The following is a 20412-nucleotide window of genomic DNA, read 5'->3' on the forward strand; positions in this document are numbered from 1 at the left end:
CAGAGGATCAAGGAGGATCACGTCCTTGGAGCATGCACATTTATGGTCCTGAAAACACAATGAGATGATGGCCGGGATAACAAATCAAGTGAGCAGCCCGACCAGTTACCTAGTCTGACTTAAAGTTGAGAATTTGCACTATTACTTTATCGGAGAATAATAGAATTAGAAGTGGCATATAAATCTGGTGAATTTGAGTTTTAATGTGATGCAAGTGCCTGGGGATAAGGTAGCCATTGGTCAATAATCCAAATCTGAAGGTCACTATTCAAAGCTGAGGGGGGAGGGTGGGAGAAACATTTCTTTGACACCAAAATTCTTACTTTTTTTTCCATTCTCTCCATTCCTTCCCTCCCCCAACTTTCTCACCATGGCTCATGCTACATCAGTGAGAGGGAGGCTCTGCCTAACTCCATCAGTGAAGGTATTTATGATAGCATATTGTCTGGAATCACTAATATGAAGGGGGCATTTGCACTGGAGTTCAAATTTCACTCGCAATGCAATGGTTAATGTGTTTATCTAATATGTGCTTGAACTTTATTTGAATGCAGCCATTAATCAGTAGAAATTAATATAGTGTGCAAAAAATAAATGTATTACCAGTGCGCCACTAGAGTCAATTAAACCCAATATCAGTTGTAGTGCAAGGTCTCCTATGTTGTAATGACTTTTGCCTTGAAAACAGTACCTAATATCACCAATAATCACTGCTCTAGCTTTTTGAACACCCATTCAAAACTGAACCTGTGTATCAGCTCCTGTCAAATACATTGCACATTTCAGCTTGCACCAGTGAAGCATAGAATGTTATCCTCATGGGTGACTGGATCAGTCAGGCTGTCTATCACCTTCTAAGCTGGTTTGACAATCCATCTGCATTTTGAACAATCTCATATACTCAATGCTGGATGGAGCTTGAGCATGCTTTGTGAATAATTAGCTTCACAACCTGAGAAAGGAAGTCACCTCGGTTCATTTGGAGAGGGGACCAGTTCAGACTAACATGCAAAGTAATTTCCAAAAGTCTTGAATTTAAAAAGAGAGTTTGAATTAAAGCACAAGTTTAAAGTTCTATAGATTCAGAATCATAAATCCACATGAGGAAAGAGGACTCTTAGCTGTTGGAGTGATCAAAACATTTTCACACAAATCTTCTGTTACTCTCTACCACTGACATGAATTTGTTAATAGAGGAAGGGACAAAAAGTACTTCCTACTCTGCTTTCACACAAAAGACAATAACAACTAATAGTTTCCCCTGACACTGCAAGATATTTCCAGTCTTCCAGGGCTATACATGTTTGCTTACCTAACCCTTCCAAAACAAACTTCCCTCAACAGCGGTAGCATCTTTTAAATTGTAATTTTGAAAGTAACTGCTCAACCTTACGTCTATATTTAAAATGTAAAACCCATTTCTCCAAGTTTTAAAATGATGACCTGACAACAACCACTAACTTCAGACACTTCAGATACTTTATCCTGCATTAGGGGAGGCCATCACCTCATGGCATTATTGTTGGATCATTAATCCAGAGACCCAAGTAATGCTCGGGGGACCCAGGTTCAAGAAAAGAAATCTGTAATTAAGAGGCTAAATGATTATCATGAATCTATTGTCGATTGTTAGAAAAACCCACCTAGTTCACTAATGTCGTTTGGGGAAGGAAACTACCATCCTTCCCTGGTCTGGGCTATATGTGACTCCAGACCTGCAAAACCCTCTTGGCAATTAGGGAGAGGCGATAAATCCTGGTTTAGCCAGCAATACCCTCATCCTGTGAATGAATCAAACAATAATTGGGAGGATGGATAGGAGGAAAGCAGAAAATGCTGAGAACAGTCAGATCACTCGGCACATGGGGATTGGAATAATGGAGTTAGATTTCAAATTGATGCTGTTTCATCAGAGTTGGAAGTGACTTGAGATTTAACAGTTTATACTTTTGCTGAATCAGTACGTAATGTGGCGGGGGCAGGGAATTTTTGACATGATGGAGGGAAGATAGATATGTTTAACTGACAAAAAAGGATAATACAGGCAAGAGAAGATGGTAAAAATAAAGAATGTTTATTCTGTCCATCAAGATTTTCAACAAAATAATATGCATTTATTGAGCTGTATTCAACCTGCTTCAATGCTGCTGTCACATCATTGCAAATATTTTGACTTTTGTTTCAAGAAAGCAATAGAAGGGAAATATTTATTTTTATTTGCCATGAGTAAGCAATGATGAGATTATACTTTCCAACATCAGATATTCCACGAGAGGATTATTCAAATCAATTGCATGCCCACTAATGGATGTTCGGGTCTGATCTTCCCAGAGGGAAGCTTTTTCCGAGACAACCATCGAAATGAGCAGATGCATTTCAACCAGCATAAGCTGCAGGCCATCAGCTCAAACAAGGTACAGCAACCTCTATTATCACACAGGAAAACACAGTCTTTACAAAAGACCTTGGCAATACTTTTGGGGCAGCACAAGGTATGGTGGGGGGAAATGTCAGCTGAGATACTAGTGATGATTAGGAGATGCTGGTGTTGGACTGGGGTGTACAAAGTTAAAAATCACACAACACCGCGTTATAGTCCAACAGGTTTAATTGGAAGCACACTAGATACTAGTGGTAATTGTAGTGATATTGTGCTCAGGTGACTTATGATCTGCAGCTTCTGATCAAGCTATGTTATGGACAAACACCTAACAAATTTCAGGGTGAGGAGAGATAAACTGACTCTCAGTTATTCACTGGCTTCGTCAATTGGTTGCAATAAGGTTAATTTGAAAAGGATCCCTTCACTTGTGGACACCTTCCTCTAAGACCAAATGAATTTAATATTTTTAAAAGGAGCCAATTTAACCCGACGCTCTTGAATTTACAAAACAAGTTCATTAATTGCTAATCAGGAGAAGAAATGCCAACACAACACATATACTTATTTCATCTCTCGAGGAGTCCAAATAACTAAAAGATAAAAAGAGGATCAGTCTCTGAATTGTTCTTGAAAAGTGGGCAAGAGAGTGTGAGAGATGAGGACAGGGAGAGGCAGAGAGGGAGAGAGGGATTTCCCTTCATTGTACCTACAATGCAGGGGTGTATCAAATAGCTGATCTGAAAAGCACTTGCCTGCAGTACACTACAATTCAATTTAATCACTTGAACATCCAATCAATAACATACACAGAGTAGAGTCACATTGTATTGCTGGTCAAAGCACAGCAGGCCAGGCAGCATCTCAGGAATAGAGAATTCGACGTTTCGAGCATGATGAAGGGCTTATGCTCGAAACGTCGAATTCTCTATTCCTGAGATGCTGCCTGGCCTGCTGTGCTTTGACCAGCAACACATTTGCAGCTGTGATCTCCAGCATCTGCAGACCTCATTTTTTACTCACATTGTATTGCATTTAGTTTTAAACCCTGTTTTGTGTATTCCTGGAAGGTAAGACACACATGTTTGTAAAAGCTAACTTTGAATGGGGGTTAGTCAGCACTTTGTTACTCCTGTGGTTTGTTTGAAATTTCCCTCATACTTTACATGTGGTATTACACAGGTTTTACTTAGGACTTTGCCAGAATATTATGGAATTTGCACTTTTTAGCCCCTGCAGCAGTCCTTTCTTAAAAATACAATATATTGCAAAAATTGCAAATAAAAGATGGAAAAAAGTCTATATATTAGGATTCTAATCCATTATTGTAACCAATGATATGACAAGGAAAGCAATCAGGAATAGTTCTGCTCAAGAGACAACAAAATAAATGGTTAAATTATATCACTGATGTCTGCAAACTAAATCTTAACTAACATTATATGCCTGCTTAAAAACCTTAGTGATAAGAGTCATAGAGCACAGAAACAGACCTTTTAGTCCAACCAATCCACACCAATCATGTTCCCAAACTAAACTAGTCCCACATGCCTGCACTCAGCCCATATCCCTCCAAATGTTTCCATTCATGAATTATCCAAATGTCTTTTAAACATTGTAACTATACCCACATCCAACATGATCTCTGGCAGTTCATTCCATATATTCTTGCAAAAAAGTTGCCTCTCATATCCTTTTTAAAATCTTTCTTCTCTCACCCCTAGTTTTGGACACCTCCACCCTTGGAAAAATGTTCAACTTATCTACACCCTTCATGATTTTTCAATAGCAATAAGGTCACTCCTCACCTTCCTACGCTCCAGTGAAAAAAAGACCCAGCTTTTCTGATCCATTTTTATATCTCAAACTCTCCATTCCCAGCAACATCCCGGGAACGTTTTTTTAAAACCTTCTCCAGTTTAATAATATCCTTCCTGTAACAGGGTGACCAGAACTGTTCAGAGTACTCCAGAAGAGGCCTCACCAACGTCCTTCACAACCTCAACATAACATCCCAATTCCTGTTCTCAAAGGTCTGAACAATGAAGGCAAGTGTGCAAAACGGCTCCTTAATCCCTGATGATGCAAATTTCAAAGAGTTTTATACCTGAACCTTTAGGTGTCTATTCTACAGCACTACCCAGGGCTAGACTTAATTGTGCAAGTCCTGTCCTCGTTTATTATGACCAAAATGCAATACCTCACATCTATCCAAATTAAACTTCATTTGCCACTCCTCAGCTCACTGACCCAATTAATCAAGGTCTCTTTAATTACACTTTGCTGTCCACTATACCACCAATTTTGGTGTCATCTGAAAACTTATTAACCATACACCGTATAATCTCATCATAATCATTTATATAAATGACTAAAGTGGGCCCAGTGGAACACCATTGATCACAAGCTCCAATCTGAAAAAAAGCAATCCTCCACCATTACCCGCCGTCTCCTGAAGTCAATTTTGTATCCAATTGGCAAGTTCATCTTGAATCCCAAGTGATTCAACTTTACTAGTTACACTACCATGCAGAACCTTGTTAAAGGCTTTACAGAAGTCTAAGTATTCTGTTCTGAAATAAAATGGAGTATGGTTAACATTAAAGTAGCAAAATACATATTTCAGCATTAATAATCATGCTTTCTAAAAATCATTAAGCACAGTGGTTTCAGGGTTTAATGATGAAATACAAGAGTGACTAGACTTCATTGGCTAAGATACACATTAGTTCATTAAGGTTTTGAAAAGCTTTAGGTAGGTTTATGATTAGATTAGATTAGACTCCCTACAGTGTGGCCAAACAGGTCCACATCAACCCTCCGAAGAGTATCCCATCCTGACCCATTTCTCTGACTAATGCACCTCACACTGGGCAATTTAGCATGGCCAATTCACCTGACCTACATATCTTTGGACTGTGGGAGGAAACCGGAGCACCCGGAGGAAACTCACGCAGACACGGGGAGAATGTGCAAACTCAACACAGACAGTTGTCCGAGGCTGGAATTGAACTTGGGACCTTGGTGCTGTGAGGCAGCAGTGCTAACTGCTGAGCCACTGTCGTTTATATGGAGTTATAAATTCAGAAATTACAGAGAAGTGAGGCGAAAATATTTGTAATAACTGAGTCAATGCAATATTCTGAAATTTACATGAAAGTGCAAAGAAATGTCAAGTTATTATGAAAACTTAGATTAGATGGAAAACTTAGATGGTAGCTTGAGTAAGTAGTTTAATATGCTAAATTCTATAATAAAATAAAGATGAAGAACTTTGTTATCTTAACCACATTAGCCAAACGGTCACCTGTTAATAAACTAAAAAATGGAATACATGATGAAACTAAGTTTACAATATAGCAATGGACAATAATAAAATAATGATTAACTAATCCAATCAATAATAAAGTAATAGCAAACTAATCAGGTTGGCTGAGAAGAGGTTACACCCTGTTACAGGGTAAATTAATCAGTCAGAAGATATACCCTATGATCATATGTCCCAAAGCTTAACTTGAACACAAAGCTTTATGTAAACGCAAGTCTTATTTTTCAAATAATCAGTTTTTTAAAAATAATTCAAAGAAAATCAGAATTATCTAACCAGTTAATACTTTATAATTCAAAGAAGTCACTCTTTGTCAGATCTCAGCTTTGGATTGCAGAATCAGTTGGTACCCTTTCCGTTAATCAAACCAGTGTGTATTTGTTGATTTTAACATAAACTTTCCAAAGCCAGATGACGAGAAATTAAATATTTTGTCAGAGGTAAGTTTTTGCAGTGAGAGCACATTGAGAATGCAGAGAAAGGTGGGTTAGTCCTTATTCTGGTGAGCAACATCTTTTATTAAAAAATTATATTCCCCACACAAATGTGTAGGAGACAGAACTCCCACAATACTGCAGGCATGATCTTGGCCCTAAACGTAACCCCACCCCCCCACTTCCCAACCCAGTGTCACCAAGCATTGTTAATAACATATGGTATGCATTTGTATAATTGGACTGTCCATTATGTTAGTTTTTAGTGATGTCAAAGATAGGTGAAGATTTTTATGAAGGGAATTTAAAGACAACTTTTGGTATTTGAAGGAAAGTTGAAGGCGCAGCTTCAGTGCTGAATGTTTAAGATAGCTAGATTTTAAGTTGTACGTGCATCTAAGAGTTTTGTGGGGCTCAAAGAGGTCGCAGAGATTGGAATGGCAAGATTTTCCACTTATGCTAGCCCCAGGCATGGGATAAAATCCTGTAACCCCCTTTATTATGAAAATACCATTGCCTTCAGAAAATAACCAGTATTATTTTCCATATATAATATTGGACATTGTGAATTTTACTGAAACAGAGTTTGATGGTTTGCTTCAGACATTTGAGAGATTAGGAAATGCACTGACACCTATGTGGGCTCATTCACATAAAGCATTTGCACCTCTCAAAGAAAACCCCATCAACATGAAGAAGATTAGAAAGACTGGATATTTCAAACACACACCTTAAACGTCCAATTTTAGGTTCTGAGGAAAATAGGGAAAAATTTCTGAAGCAAGTGTACTACAGATTTTGAAGATTGCAATGTCAATGAAGAATTTCAGTCATTTTATTAAACATAAAATTTAGTTTTCTGCTTCCAATAATTTAGATTTCTATATTCTTGCTTGTATATTTTAGTAGCAGAGAAAACATATTTGCTACCTAAGCACAACAGTTCATAATTTTAATGACTATTCAAATTCCCACATGCAAGAGTGAATTCACTTTGAGCTCCTAAAGGAAGGTGTATTTTAATTTCACTCTGACTTCTTTGTTTCCTGACTAAAACTAACAAGATGTCTTCAAAATTTAGACGTGAGAAGTTAAAAGCAGAACATAAAATTAGATAGTGAAGAAATGACATAACCCCCGACTCATAACTATTGCTTTGTTGGTAGAAAAATTGGTGGCAGCTAAATTATTCTTTCTAACAGATACTTCAATGATGCAATTTTGGTCACCACTGTGAGAGACAGAAAGCATTCCTCCACCAAAGCATATCTGTGACCAGCTGCAACCTAAAGTGTTGTCCAAATGAAAGGATCATCCCTTTCTCAAATGCCACAGAGAAAAGTTTTAAGACTTCATGGGGAGGGAAATCCTCCAGCACCTTGAAGGATGTAAAAAAAAAATCTCATCCAAGTAACAGGTTCAAACAAAGATCCAATTTCCATCCCAGTCTGTCACAGAATTGTATTTCCAAATACCAGCAGTCAAGTGCCTGTGGGAAATCAGTAAATGATGTGATTACACTAACATACAGCCTGGACCTACCTGATAAATCAGAAATTAACTTTTGTCTATTACCAGAAGAATGTAATTCTTCAGGTTGCCTAAGGCAGTTTCATTTCCCATTTCATACATAGCTTCAATCTCTTTGTTAAATATTTCACAGCCATTGATTTGCATCATCACAAGTACTTGAAAGTTCAAAACTTGAATTGCTAACAGCAAAACTTAGCTCACTCAGGGCTGAACTTTCTACAACCAGGACAATATAAACAATGGTTGGAAAAATATATGTTAAGATGGGGAAAACAAGATTCTCAACAGCAAGGGAATAAGTCTCATTTTGAGTGCAAAGATTGAACATTGAGAATCTCACTAGTAAGTTGAGAGAGGCCTATTTGAACATATTAATGTTCTGCCATATGGCAGAACAAAACAAGATGACAACAATTCCTGTCATGAAAGTCAGAGCAAGTATCTTGCAATGCCAGCTGACTCAAATAGCTTAGGCAGCGTTCCCCAAAACTGCAAGGCATGTTCTGGGGCAGCAAACACCTTTGTCCCATAATTTGGCCTCAGGCGCTCACCAGCCTCATCACATCATCATGGCACATCTCAAACTCAGTGAGAATGTAGATTCAGTTCATTCCCTTAATTTAGAGTGCAACAACAACTTGCATTATCATGGTATTGCCAACTTACTTGTGCACTGGGACAGGTATGAGTTTCACGAATTGGAACAGGGAACACCCCAGGGCTCTCACTTTGTTTGTACTTATTTGATACTTACAGCACCTATGCCTTTTTTACTTTGTCACCTCAGGTCTAATGAGGCAAGGGGTTTCAGAGGCAAAGGCAGGGGGAAAAAAAGTGCCCTCAAAAGCTGCCCCTTTGCCTTGCATCCAATTTGTCTCAGATAGGATTAAATGGATGCCCCCATTCCACTTTCCCAACCAGGCAGACAGGTCTTCTGAGTTATCAAACCTGGAAATCAACTATAGGGAAGGCAAATAATCAGGCCAATGGTGATCCAATTGCCTTAAGTGGTCAGTTAAGGGATAATTACAACCATGTTTGCAAATACTAATACTCAGGCTCAGACAGAAACCAATGGGAGAGTTGAATGTGTTATGGATTATAAGTGGGTAAATGAAGACAGTCACATTCCATAAAGATAAAGCACCTTTTAAATTTCATTATTTTGTATTTTGAGCATGTAGCAAAGTTATGTACTTGAACAGAAGCATTTATAAATGTTCTCTGAATTAAGTGCCATAAAAGCGGGACATTAGCATCAATCTGAATGGCCCAAAGATGTTTATTTGGCCTTAAGTCATCTGCATGTCAATTTAGCAATTGGTGGATATTGATAAACAAGAGTTCGTAAGCTGTTATTTACCACTGCTAAATGCTACTTTTTGAAATGCTATTGAATTCAGCAATGATTCAGTTTTTCTCTTTATATTATGGAACACTATCATGAATAAAAATCATGTATTGTTGCCTGTGATCAAGAATATTAATAAATATTGGTACCAAACTGCTACAGAGATATTGTTCCAATTTCAACCATCGTTCCATCCTCTTCTATCAGAAGACATCAGGAAGATGAAACACTTCAGCTCAAATTCCAAAAGGGTTTTGATCAAATGCATATCTTAAGTTGTGAACTGGTTTTCCTTACAAATTCTTGGTTAATAACACATCTATTGTTATTGCTCAAACAGCAAGAGAAAGATAATGTGTCATATCTGTAAAGCTGGGATTACTGAATATTGTACTACAATAATCTATTTTAAAAACTTCAGTGTTTACTGTGGATCTTAACACTAGAGGTAATTAGCCCAAGAACAAGTGACCACATATATAAAGGAGGTTGAAACCTAAAGAAATGAAGCTCACACAATGTAGCAAATACATTTGTTAAACAAAATATTTTCCATTGTACATTTGAAAACAAAACCCCTCAAACTAAAATAACAAGATGCAATAGGATTTGCTGCACTTCAGAATGCTCATTAAAGCCAATTATGGATCACCTCCGTAGCAAACACCTAAAACTTGCCTATTTTTATTTCCCCTCTTCCTCTTAAAATACATCGTTTCCAATTTCCTCCCTAGAATTTGCTGACTGAACACAAATATGATTCAAATATGCTACTGATCACCTTTACTGCATTCAATTATGTTCATGAGAGAGTGGTTAGTGATGCCAGGACTTCTCCCAGAAACTTGCTCAGTCACTCTTCTTAAATATGACAATAACCTTGGAGACATGGAGTTCCTACTGATCTCTTGTGGACATTAAAGTGGTACTTGGGCAAATTCCTATGCAAACACTCAGCCTGGACTTCAGAAAGATATTGAAGCAGGGGAAGTATGAGATGCACGTAGGTTTGCCCAGTTTTGCCTTCACACTAAGTAAAACATGGTATAAACAGAGAAAAATTATATCTATTGCATTCTATTATTTCCAGTTTAAACTGTTTTTGCCCTAGAAATATGTTCTATTACAGTCATACTGATTAGAACATGCTGTACAGGGACAAGTTGAATTTTATTGCAAAATCTAAAATATTAAAGTTAAGATAAAATTCAATAAAATGAAATACATGAATTTAGTACATTTTTGGGAAGAAAAAGCAAACCTCCATGCAGTACATTTAGACAGCAATCAACAGCGGAGTTTAGTTCCCTCCTCTCTTTGAGATACAATTGGAGCCTCTGAAGGCAGTCTTGGTAGTTACATAAAGGAGGCCTTTGCCATCACAGGCTTATGTCTGATCACTTGATACAATATCTCATCTAGCCTACCTTCAATTGTGCATTTTTCCTTTTGTCAACAGTTTCTATGTCCTTTTGTCACAACAATACTAGTAAATTACTAAATGTGGCTGAATTGTTCTCCAGACCTGGCCAAATGCCAGTGGAACATATTTGAAACTCATCTACTTTCAGAGTATATCAATAACAAACCTTGGAGACAACAGTCGACATCGTGGGGTTGTATTAGATTAGATTACTTACAGTGTGGAAACAGGCCCTTCGGCCCAACAAGTCCACACCGACCCGCCGAAGCGCAACCCACCCATACCCCTACACATACCCCTTACCTTACACTTTAGCATGGCCAATTCACCTGACCCGCACATCTTTGGACTGTGGGAGGAAACCGGAGCACCCGGAGGGAACCCACGCAGACACGGGGAGAATGTGCAAACTCCACACAGTCAGTCGCCTGAGGCGGGAATTGAACCCAGGCCCCTGCCGCTGCGAGGCAGCAGTGCTAACCACTGTGCCACCGTGCCGCCCTACTGCCACCGTGCCGCCCTACTTGTGGAAAACTATCTAGCTTCACAGGCACACTAGCATCTGGGAATTCCCCGAGCCTTGGGTTCAAATGAAGTTCCTTGAATTTCTCTTTTGCTACAGAAATAAGTGATAGCACTTTTGATGTTACACTGCAGTAAACCAGTTATAGGTGGTGATTATTTTCTGTTTATATGGCCAAATATTCAATGCTCTGAATTTTCAGCAACTTCAGGTTACCCAATAACTAATATCTACTATATCCCTGTTTTGACAACTTCAGAAATCAGGGCCATAACTTTCCTCATTGCCACTGTTCTACAGGCAGTATTTGCCTTGAGGAGCTTAACCATCCTGGCTAACATTCATATATATCTAAGCTGTATCAGCATGTACCTACAAGCTATTTCACTCAAAGACATCATGGTTGATGTACATTTGTCTCCAGCCAGGTACCTTTACCTGTTCTGGCAATGCTTACATTATCAATGCAACATAAACTAAGATATGGGTAATATGGTATTGAAAGATTAATCAGACATTATTACAGCTCACTAATATACATTTTTATTTACATATTTTTATACACACACACACATACACATATGATGTTCACAGGCATTCAGTGTCTGAGCTAACAGTGGTTCTGCTATAAAAAGTTCCATGCTCCCAGAAGTGTTATCCTTCAAGGGGCCCAAAACAAAGATTAAATCTCAGACTTTTTGTCTCCAGTTCAGATTACAATATCATAAGCGCCATCCTCTCCCATTACATTCTCACTTTCTTCTAACTTCTCCCTTTTCACAATTGGTGCTCTCTAAATCATGCACTCTCTGTGGTCTGGAATTCTCTCAAAATCTCATCTTGCTCCTAACCTTCACAAGTCAAATAAAAACCTTTTCATTTGTTCATGTTCGACCTTTTCCCAAATTAGTTTTCCTGCCTGATTGGCATGGTTTTCTGTAACATGTTTTTAAACTTCTTTAGATGTATAAATATGCAAGTTGATGCTACTGCTGTATCAGAGCTGAAAAATGTGTTGCTGGAAAAGCGCAGGTCAGGCAGCATCCAAGGAGCAGGAATTCCTGAAGAAGGACTTATGCCCGAAACATCGATTTTCCTGCTCCTTGGATGTTGCCTGACCTGCTGCACTTTTCCAGCTCTGATCTCCAGCATCTGCAGTCCTCACTTTCTCCTACTGCTGTATCACTCAAGGAAGGATCAATGATTACAGTCCATATTCAGATACAATAATGAGGGCCTGAATGAGAAAGTTTGAGCCCAGCATAATTTAGGGCTGGAACTTCAAATATTATTTGGGAGATCATTCAACATTCAGTAACAGCATGTCTTATCTGTATCAGCACCAGTGTAAGATGATGGGAGGGTTGATAGAGCGACAATGGGGGTAGATCACAGGGAAACTATGGAGTCACAGATATTGTCCTCATTCTCCTCCTTTCTCAAAGGTGTTTTCAAAATTATTGAGAATGAACAGTGTAGTTTTCTCAGTGGCTGTTGTTAATGCAGAAGAATCCATTGCAACTCATAGTTCCTCAGGCTGGTGAGGCCAGAAACAGGGAGATAATGGACTTGAACGTGTGGCTGGGGAACTGGTGCAAGAAGCAAGGATTTAAAATCTTGGATCACTGGGGTATGTTTTGTGGTAAGCATAAATTATGCAAGAGAGATGGTTTGCACCTTAATAGGTTGGGGACCAGCATTCTGGCAGGCAGGTTTGCTACTGCAACACGGCTACATTTAAACTAAGTAGCCAGGGAGTGGGGGGGACTGAATGTTTAAGAAGGAAATTGAAGGGAAAGTTGGAACAAGGGAAGACAAGAAAGACAACTGTATCAATGAAGCAGAAAACTCAAAAAGGGATCATGCTGTAAAGTTTCGTGAAATAGGAGTTGATGGGAAGGGTGAGGGCAGTAACAAATTAAAAATGCTATGTATGAATGCACAAAGCATTAGAAATAAGATGGATGAGCTTGAGGATCTTTTGGAAACTGGCAGATACGATATTGTGGGGATAACTGAGACGTGGCTTCAAGTGGACAGGGCCTGGGAAATAAATATTCAAGGCTACACGTGCTATCGTAAGGACAGACTGACGGGCAGAGGGGGTGGGGTGGCCATGTTGGCAAGGGATGATATTCAGTCCCTTGCGCGGGGGGACCTAGAATCAGGGGATGTAGAGTCAGTATGGATAGAGCTGAGAAATTCTAAGGGTAAAAAGACCCTCTTGGGAGTTATCTACAGGCCCCCAAACAGTAGTCTGGATGTAGGGTGTAAGTTGAATCAGGAGCTGAAATTGGCCAGTCGCAAAGATGTTACTACAGTTGTTATGGGGGATTTCAACATGCAGGTAAACTGGGAGAATCAGGATGGTATTGGACCTCAAGAAAGGGACTTTGTGGAGTGCCTCTGAGATGGATTCTTAGAACAGCTGGTGCTGGAGCCTACCAGGGAGAAGGCAATTCTGGATCTGGTATATACAACGAACCAGAATTGATCAGGGACCTCGAAGTGAAGGAGCCATTGGGAAGTAGTGACCATAATACAATAAACTTCAATCTGCAATTTGAGAGGGAGAGGGTACAATCGGAAGTGACAATATTTCCGCTGAATAAAGGGAACTATGGAGCTATGAGGAAGGAGCTGGCCAAAGTTCAATGGTGCAATACCTTAGCAGGGATGACAGTGGAGGAACAATGGCAGATATCTCAGTGTATAATGCAGAAGATGCAGGATCAGTTCATCCCAAAAAGGAAGAAAGATCCTAGGAGGAGGCATGGGTGGCCGTGGCTGATGAGGGAAGTTAAGAAACATATACAGTTAAAAGAGAAAAAGTATAACATAGCAAAGGTAAGTGGGAAAACAGAGGACTGGGAAGCTTTTAAAGAACAAAGAACTAAGAAGGAAATACACAGAGAAAAAATGAGGTACAAAGGTAAACTGGCCAATAATATAAAGGATAGTAAAAGCTTTTTAAGGTATGTGAAAAGAAAAAAATGGCTAAGACTAAAATTGGGCTCTTGAAGACAGAAACAGGTGAATATATTATGGGGAACAAAAAAATGGCAAAAGAATTGAATTGGTACTTCAAATCTGTGTTCACTGGGGAAGACACAAGCAATCTCCCTGAGGTAACAGTGTCTGAAGGACCTGAATTGAAGGGAGTTTATATTTGCCAGGAATTGGTGTTGGAGAGACTGTTAGGTCTGAAGGTTGATAAGTCTCTGGGGCCTGATGGTCTACATCCCAGGGTACTGAAGGAGGTGGCTCAAGAAATCGTGGATGCGTTGGTGATTATTTTCCAGCGTTCGATAGATTCGGGATCAGTTCCTGCGGATTGGAGGGTGGCTAATGTTGTACCACTTTTTAAGAAAGGTGGGAGAGGGAAAGCAGAAAATTATAGACCAGTTAGTCTGACCTCAGTGGTGGGAAAGATGCTGGAGTCTATTATAAAGGATGAAATTATGACACATCAGGATAGTAGTAACAGGATAGGTCAGAGCCAGCATGGATTTATGAAGGGGAAATCATGCTCGACTCATCTTCTGGAGTTTTTTGAGGATGTAACTCTGAAGATGGACGAGGGAGATCCAGTAGATGTAGTGTACCTGGACTTGCTGAAAACTTTTGATAAAGTCCCACATAGGAGGTTAGTGAACAAAATTAGGGCACATGGTATTGGGGGCAAAGTACTAACTTGGATTGAAAGTGGTTGGCTGACAGGAAACAAAGAGTAGTGATAAACGGCTCCATTTTGGAATAGCAGGCAGTGACCAGTGGGGTATCACAGGGATCAGTGCTGGGACCGCAGCTTTTTACAATATATATTAATGATATAGAAGATGGTATTAGTAATAACATTAGGAAGTTTGCTGATGATACAAAGCTGGGTGGCAGGGTGAAGTGTGATGGGGATGTTAAGAGATTACAGGGCGACCTGGACAAGTTAGGTGAGTGGTCAGATGCATGGCAGATGCAGTTTAATATGGATAAATGTATGGTTATCCACTTTGGTGGCAAGAACAGGAAGGCAGATTACTACCTAAATGGAATCAATTTAGGTAAAGGGGCAGTACAAAGAGATCTGGGTGTTCTTGTACACCAGTCAATGAAGGTAAGCATGCAGGTACAGTAGGTAATGAAGGCGGCTAATAGCATGCTGGCCTTCATAACAAGAGGGATTGAGTATAGAAGCAAAGAGGTTCTTCTGCAGTTGTACATGGCCCTGGTGAGACCACACCTGGAGTAGTGTGTGCAGTTCTGGTCTCCAAATTTGAGGAAAGACATTCTGGCTATTGAGGGAGTGCAGCATAGGTTCACAAGGTCAATTCCTGGAATGGCGGGACTATCTTACGCTGAAAGACTGGAGCGATTGGGCTTGTATACCCTTGAGTTTAGAAGACTGAGAGGGAATCTGTTTGAGACATAAGATTATTAAAGGATTGGACACTCTGGAGACAGGAAAGACGTTTCTGCTGATGGGTGAGTCCCGAATCAGAGGACACAGCTTAAAAATACGGGGTAGACCATTTGGGAGAGAGATGAGGAGAAACTTCTTCACCCTGAGAGTAGTGGCTGTGTGGAATGCTCTACCCCAGAGGACAGTGGAGGTCCAGTCTCTGGATTCATTTAAGAAAGAGTTGGATAGAGCTCTCAAGGATAGTGGAATCAAGGGTTATGGAGATAAGGCAGGAACAGGATAATGATTAAGGATGATCATATTGAATGGCGGTGCAGGCCTGAAGGGCAGAATGGCCTACTCCTGCACATATTGTCTATTGTCTTCAACACAAAAACAAAATACTACCGATGCTCAAGATCAGAAATGAAAATAAAGATAGAGAGAAACGCAATAGCTTTGGCTGAGTCTGAAGATTCACACTGAACTCGAAACATAACTCTGTTTCTTTCTGCACACCTCCTGCCAGACATGCTGAGCTTATATCACTATAATCCATGGGGTCTAAAACAGGTTTTAACCTCCTAATTTACATATGTGTGAGGGGTCCAACATCTGTTCGAAGCAGCCTTTAGGGATGGTTGAAAAATATTCTGATCTTAAATTCAAAAGGTGACATATACACAGGCGTATAACTCAGCGCTAAAGTCAGTGAGTGCTAAGAAAACAAGCAAAGAATCAGAAAATGCATGTCCATGTCAATACAGAAGCAAGCATCTGACATTGCTATATAACTTACATATTTGTCCTTGCATACAAAGTGACCTGGCAGAAGTCATAGGGGTCTGTCAGCTCCAAAGTATTGAAGGCCTGATGTTTTGACTGAGTTAATCAGTGGGCATGCATGATCATGTACTGAGACTGGATAATTAGATTTGTGTGGATGAAGAACCAAGAAAACTAGAGTCCATGGAGCAGGCAGGATTGTGTAGAAACAATGGCATGGTGACTGGGACAGGCATTCAGTGAGCTGCAATAATCTGTTTTACTTCATTAGGAATTTGTGCTGTATGGTTTTGCAATGTAGAAGGGGATAATTGGAAGTTGGATGTAAATAGTTGGGGTTCTAATATGATGCAAGTACATGGAAATTGATAGCAGAGATTCATCACTTAAGGCTTGAGGAGAGGATAAAGGATTAAAATTGTTTTCAACGGCAAGATTCTGATTTTTTTTCATCTTTACCCTATTTGCCATGACACTTGCTACACCAGGGAGAGGTATTTTCTGCCATTTGTAAACCATAGTCTGATTTTTGGGAAAATTCTTTTAAACTTTTGATGTCATGAACAACCTGTCGGTTCTGTGACTCTTTTCAGATTTACCTTCAGGCATTAAAGGATACAAGATGAGGCAGCAAAGTGACTCAGTGAGCACTGCTGCCTTATAGCACCAGGAACCTGGGTTTGAGTTCAGCCTCTGGCGACTGTGTGTGGGTTTGCACATTCACCCGTATCTACGTGGGTTTCCTCTGGGTGCTCTGGTTTCCTCCCACAGTCCAAAGATGTGCTGGTTAGGTGGATTGACCATGCTAAATTGCCCATTGTGTCCAGGGATGTGCTAGCTCGGTGGGGTATGGAAGCGCCAGTGTTGGACTGGGGTGGACAAAATCAGAAGTCATCTGACAAAGGGGCTACACTCCAAAAGCTTGTGATTTCAAATAAACCTGTTGGACTATAACCTGGTCTTGTGTGATTTCTGACTCTGGCCAGATGGATTAGCAATGGGAAATGCAGGGTTACAAGGATAGATTAGAGGGTTTGGTCTGGGTGGGATGGCTTGGACATTGTAGCTATTCTATGATTAATGATACTATGAAGATAGCTGATTGACACTAAATAGCATATTAAGGATACTCCCATTTAAATGGGCACGTAACTATTGGAATTTGTCAGTATGAAGAGGAAAGGAAAACAAAAATTAGGTAAAAATAAAATTAATATCTGTTTCAAATGGAAGGGATTTCTAACTAGAATTGTCAACATGTAGCATTACCAATATATTTATAAACTTACAGAATTGTTGCCTTAGGCTATTTGCAAAAATGTGAAAATAATACCTTGCGCAAACTGAACAGCCAAACTTTTTGAACTCAAAAAAAAATCAAGATAAAAGATAAGTAGTGTTGTTCCAAATTGAGAAAAGTAGTTAGTACACTTTTTTCTGCCAAATGGTATTTGAGCAACATATTAAACAGATTAACCTTTCCAACAAGGCCCCAATACATATGACTTTTTATTGTACGTCACTAATGGAGAAACGTGCTTCTTATTAGAGCTTGTCATTCTTAGCATTGTTAATGAAATTGGGTTGGAAGGAAGGAAAGCAGAACCCGATATTCTTAAGATGCCTTTTTGAAAAAGCCACATTACTGAAACAAATTTGTAAATCATGTACAGTACACAAGGTTTTGTCTGCTATTATACTAACCTGGTGAAATACCTTGGAAAGATTTTTCAGGCTGTAATGCTCATTTAATGTATAGGTTTTGAATGGGGCTGTGTCCAAATTTAATCTGCGTTTTAAAATTAAAAATAAAAGCCTCCCCTCCTGCTTACTTCTCTAAGTACTTAATTATTATTACTTAGAAAGAAAAAAAATTAAGAATGCACATACAGATCACATTTCCTATGTCTTTTTCTGGGTATTTCTTGCTAAAAGCAAAACCATACAGCACAAAAGAAGTTAAATTATTCTATCATACTAATTATTCCCACTACTCTTTTACAGCCTTGCAGTAATTTTATTTTTCAGACAGGTATCTAAGATGTTGAAAATTAGTTGAATCTGATTCCACCATCCATTTCAGATCATAAGTTACTTGGAGGAAAATATACAATATATTAATTTGTCTGCTCACTTCCTTCCCCATTTGTGCACCAGTCAGGTATCTGTGTCTCTAGTTACTGGTTTAACCTATTCAGGCCTGTTGAAAGGTCTTGTTCTCAAGTTTGTTCTCCAAGCATTGCCACCCAAATGTACAGAGTTAGAGCTAGTATGGATTGTATATAGGTGTTGACAATCTTGTTTCTAAGGCAGAAGACCGTTAAAATCCTGCTCCCAAGATATGGATGTACAGTATAATCTGGGTTGACACAGCAATGCCGCATTTAGGAAATGCTGCATTGTCTGAGGTTTCATTCTTTGCAGTAATGTACCAAACTGAAAAATGAAATCTACCTGTTTAGATGGACATTTAAAACTGTATTGAGACGACTGAAATACTGCAAGAAAAAAAAAAGGGTGAGATTCTTAAAGTTAAGACTTAGCCATTGATTATCCAAGTTCAGGCTACAATATTGAATCCAAATGGATTTTTAAAAAAAAAGTGTTTTCAGATAATGAATCTTCATATACTGTACCTTAAGTTTGTCATATCTATCACTCAGTGAGGAAACCTGGTGCTCCCGGTGGCGTCCTACAAGTTTGCATAAGGCACAGATCAGCTGATCATCCGTGACACAGTACATATTCACCTTTTCATCTTCATGCTCCAGACACATCAGTCCGTGGAGGTGAGAGTCCGGAATGGGCTCAATCAACCGGTGGCCAGTGAATGGCTTCTTGTTGGGGTGGGTGGCCCGGAGGCACCGGTCACAGTAGGAGACCTCACAGGTCACACAAGTCTTGACGGCATCTCGTGGTGGCTCTTGCTCACAGAACTGGCACTGAACCCTCTCAGAGGACATGGTGACAGGATCCTTGTATGACCGGTCACGGCGACATTCACTAGGGGAGTTGGGTCCACTCAGCGAGGCTTTCTGGAAGCGATCAATGATGTTTTGCAGAGTTACATTCCGCTTCAAGCCCTCCAAGCCGCGATGGTTCAAAGAGATAACATATCGGCAGGTCGGACACTGGAAGGCAGCAATCGATTGGATCGTCTCGTTGGAGGTGCAGTGAGAAACGAGGATCCGGTGGGCGCAGTTAAAACACAAGCTGTGGGCACACGGTAAGAGCAGAGGATCTTCAAATAGCTCCAGACAAATTGGGCAGGTTAATTCAGATTCAAGTGTTTCCATCTTCAGGCAAAACAAACTTGCATCACCAGCGGTACCCAGGGAAGCTGGTCAGCAACCTACAAGGAGAGAGAGAAAAATATCAACTTAGGTGGACCACGCACTATTAAAAGTATGGCATAGATCTTTCCTTCAACTATGCTTATAATCTTTAAACAAAGGTCAAGACCACTATTAAGGAGCATTGGTTCTCCTGAAGTTCACTAGGTAAATGCCTTCTGTCACATGGGAGTGAACTTGAAAACCTGTGCTTTTTGTTGGGCTGATGTCAACATTAATTTATGGTGTAAGTTTTAGAAAAGCAAAATAGATATGATAGGTTCAGGTCTTGCTCAGTTCCAAGTGACCCCGACTGAAATTTCCATACATATAGATACCATATGAAAAGGGTATCAGCTTTGGGCTACTCAGCCTCACTTTGATTGAATACTGTTTCTGCCTGGCATCATAGGAAAAGTTGGACAAATTACTGAAGGGCTACTGGCATTCAACGCAGCCGAGCTCCAGAAACATTCTGAATTGAGATGGTGGTGGAAAAATATTCAGGCATGGCGGGAGGAAGGCAGAGTACAGGTGTGGTGACTTTATGCAAAATGTTTCCACCAAATAGAAAAAAGTCATAACAAATAAAGAGGCCACTTAGTCTACATTTACCAAACAGAGAAGAAAGCAGGTTATTTTAAACCCAGCCCTCATCCTTAGCTTTGTAAATTACAGCACTTCAGGTGAGGGATAAATAAATAACTTGAGGCTTTTGGCCGCAAGCATCAAACCGGGTAGTACATTTAGGGCATCGATCAACTTCATTTTCAGTCATAAGATTTTTTTTTTGAGGTCCTCTCTAATTGTTCTGCCCATCATCTTCAATTTGTGCCCCTTTATTAACTGATCGCACTGCTTGAGAAAACAGGTTTGCCTTCTTTTGTACACCTCAAAAGAACCCCCATCAGCCTCATTGATTCTTA

General features: G+C 39.6%; 1 protein-coding gene across 6 annotated transcripts in view; it reads right to left on the reverse strand.

The window, feature by feature from the left end:
* The window catches only part of LOC132820264 (probable E3 ubiquitin-protein ligase MID2), a 243501-nt gene that overhangs the window by 99544 nt on the left and 123545 nt on the right, over window positions 1-20412 (reverse strand). For 5 of the 6 annotated variants that reach the window (XM_060832272.1, XM_060832275.1, XM_060832273.1 and 2 more), the window contains exon 2: window positions 18791-19506. In XM_060832272.1, the coding sequence (XP_060688255.1) occupies window positions 18791-19450 (660 nt within the window). In that variant the 5' untranslated portion in view covers window positions 19451-19506. The remainder of the gene's footprint in view (window positions 1-18790; window positions 19507-20412) is intronic. The other variant, XM_060832278.1, reaches the window with a different exon arrangement.

Source organism: Hemiscyllium ocellatum, chromosome 11, assembly GCF_020745735.1.
Source record: "Hemiscyllium ocellatum isolate sHemOce1 chromosome 11, sHemOce1.pat.X.cur, whole genome shotgun sequence".
Lineage (NCBI taxonomy): Eukaryota > Metazoa > Chordata > Chondrichthyes > Orectolobiformes > Hemiscylliidae > Hemiscyllium > Hemiscyllium ocellatum.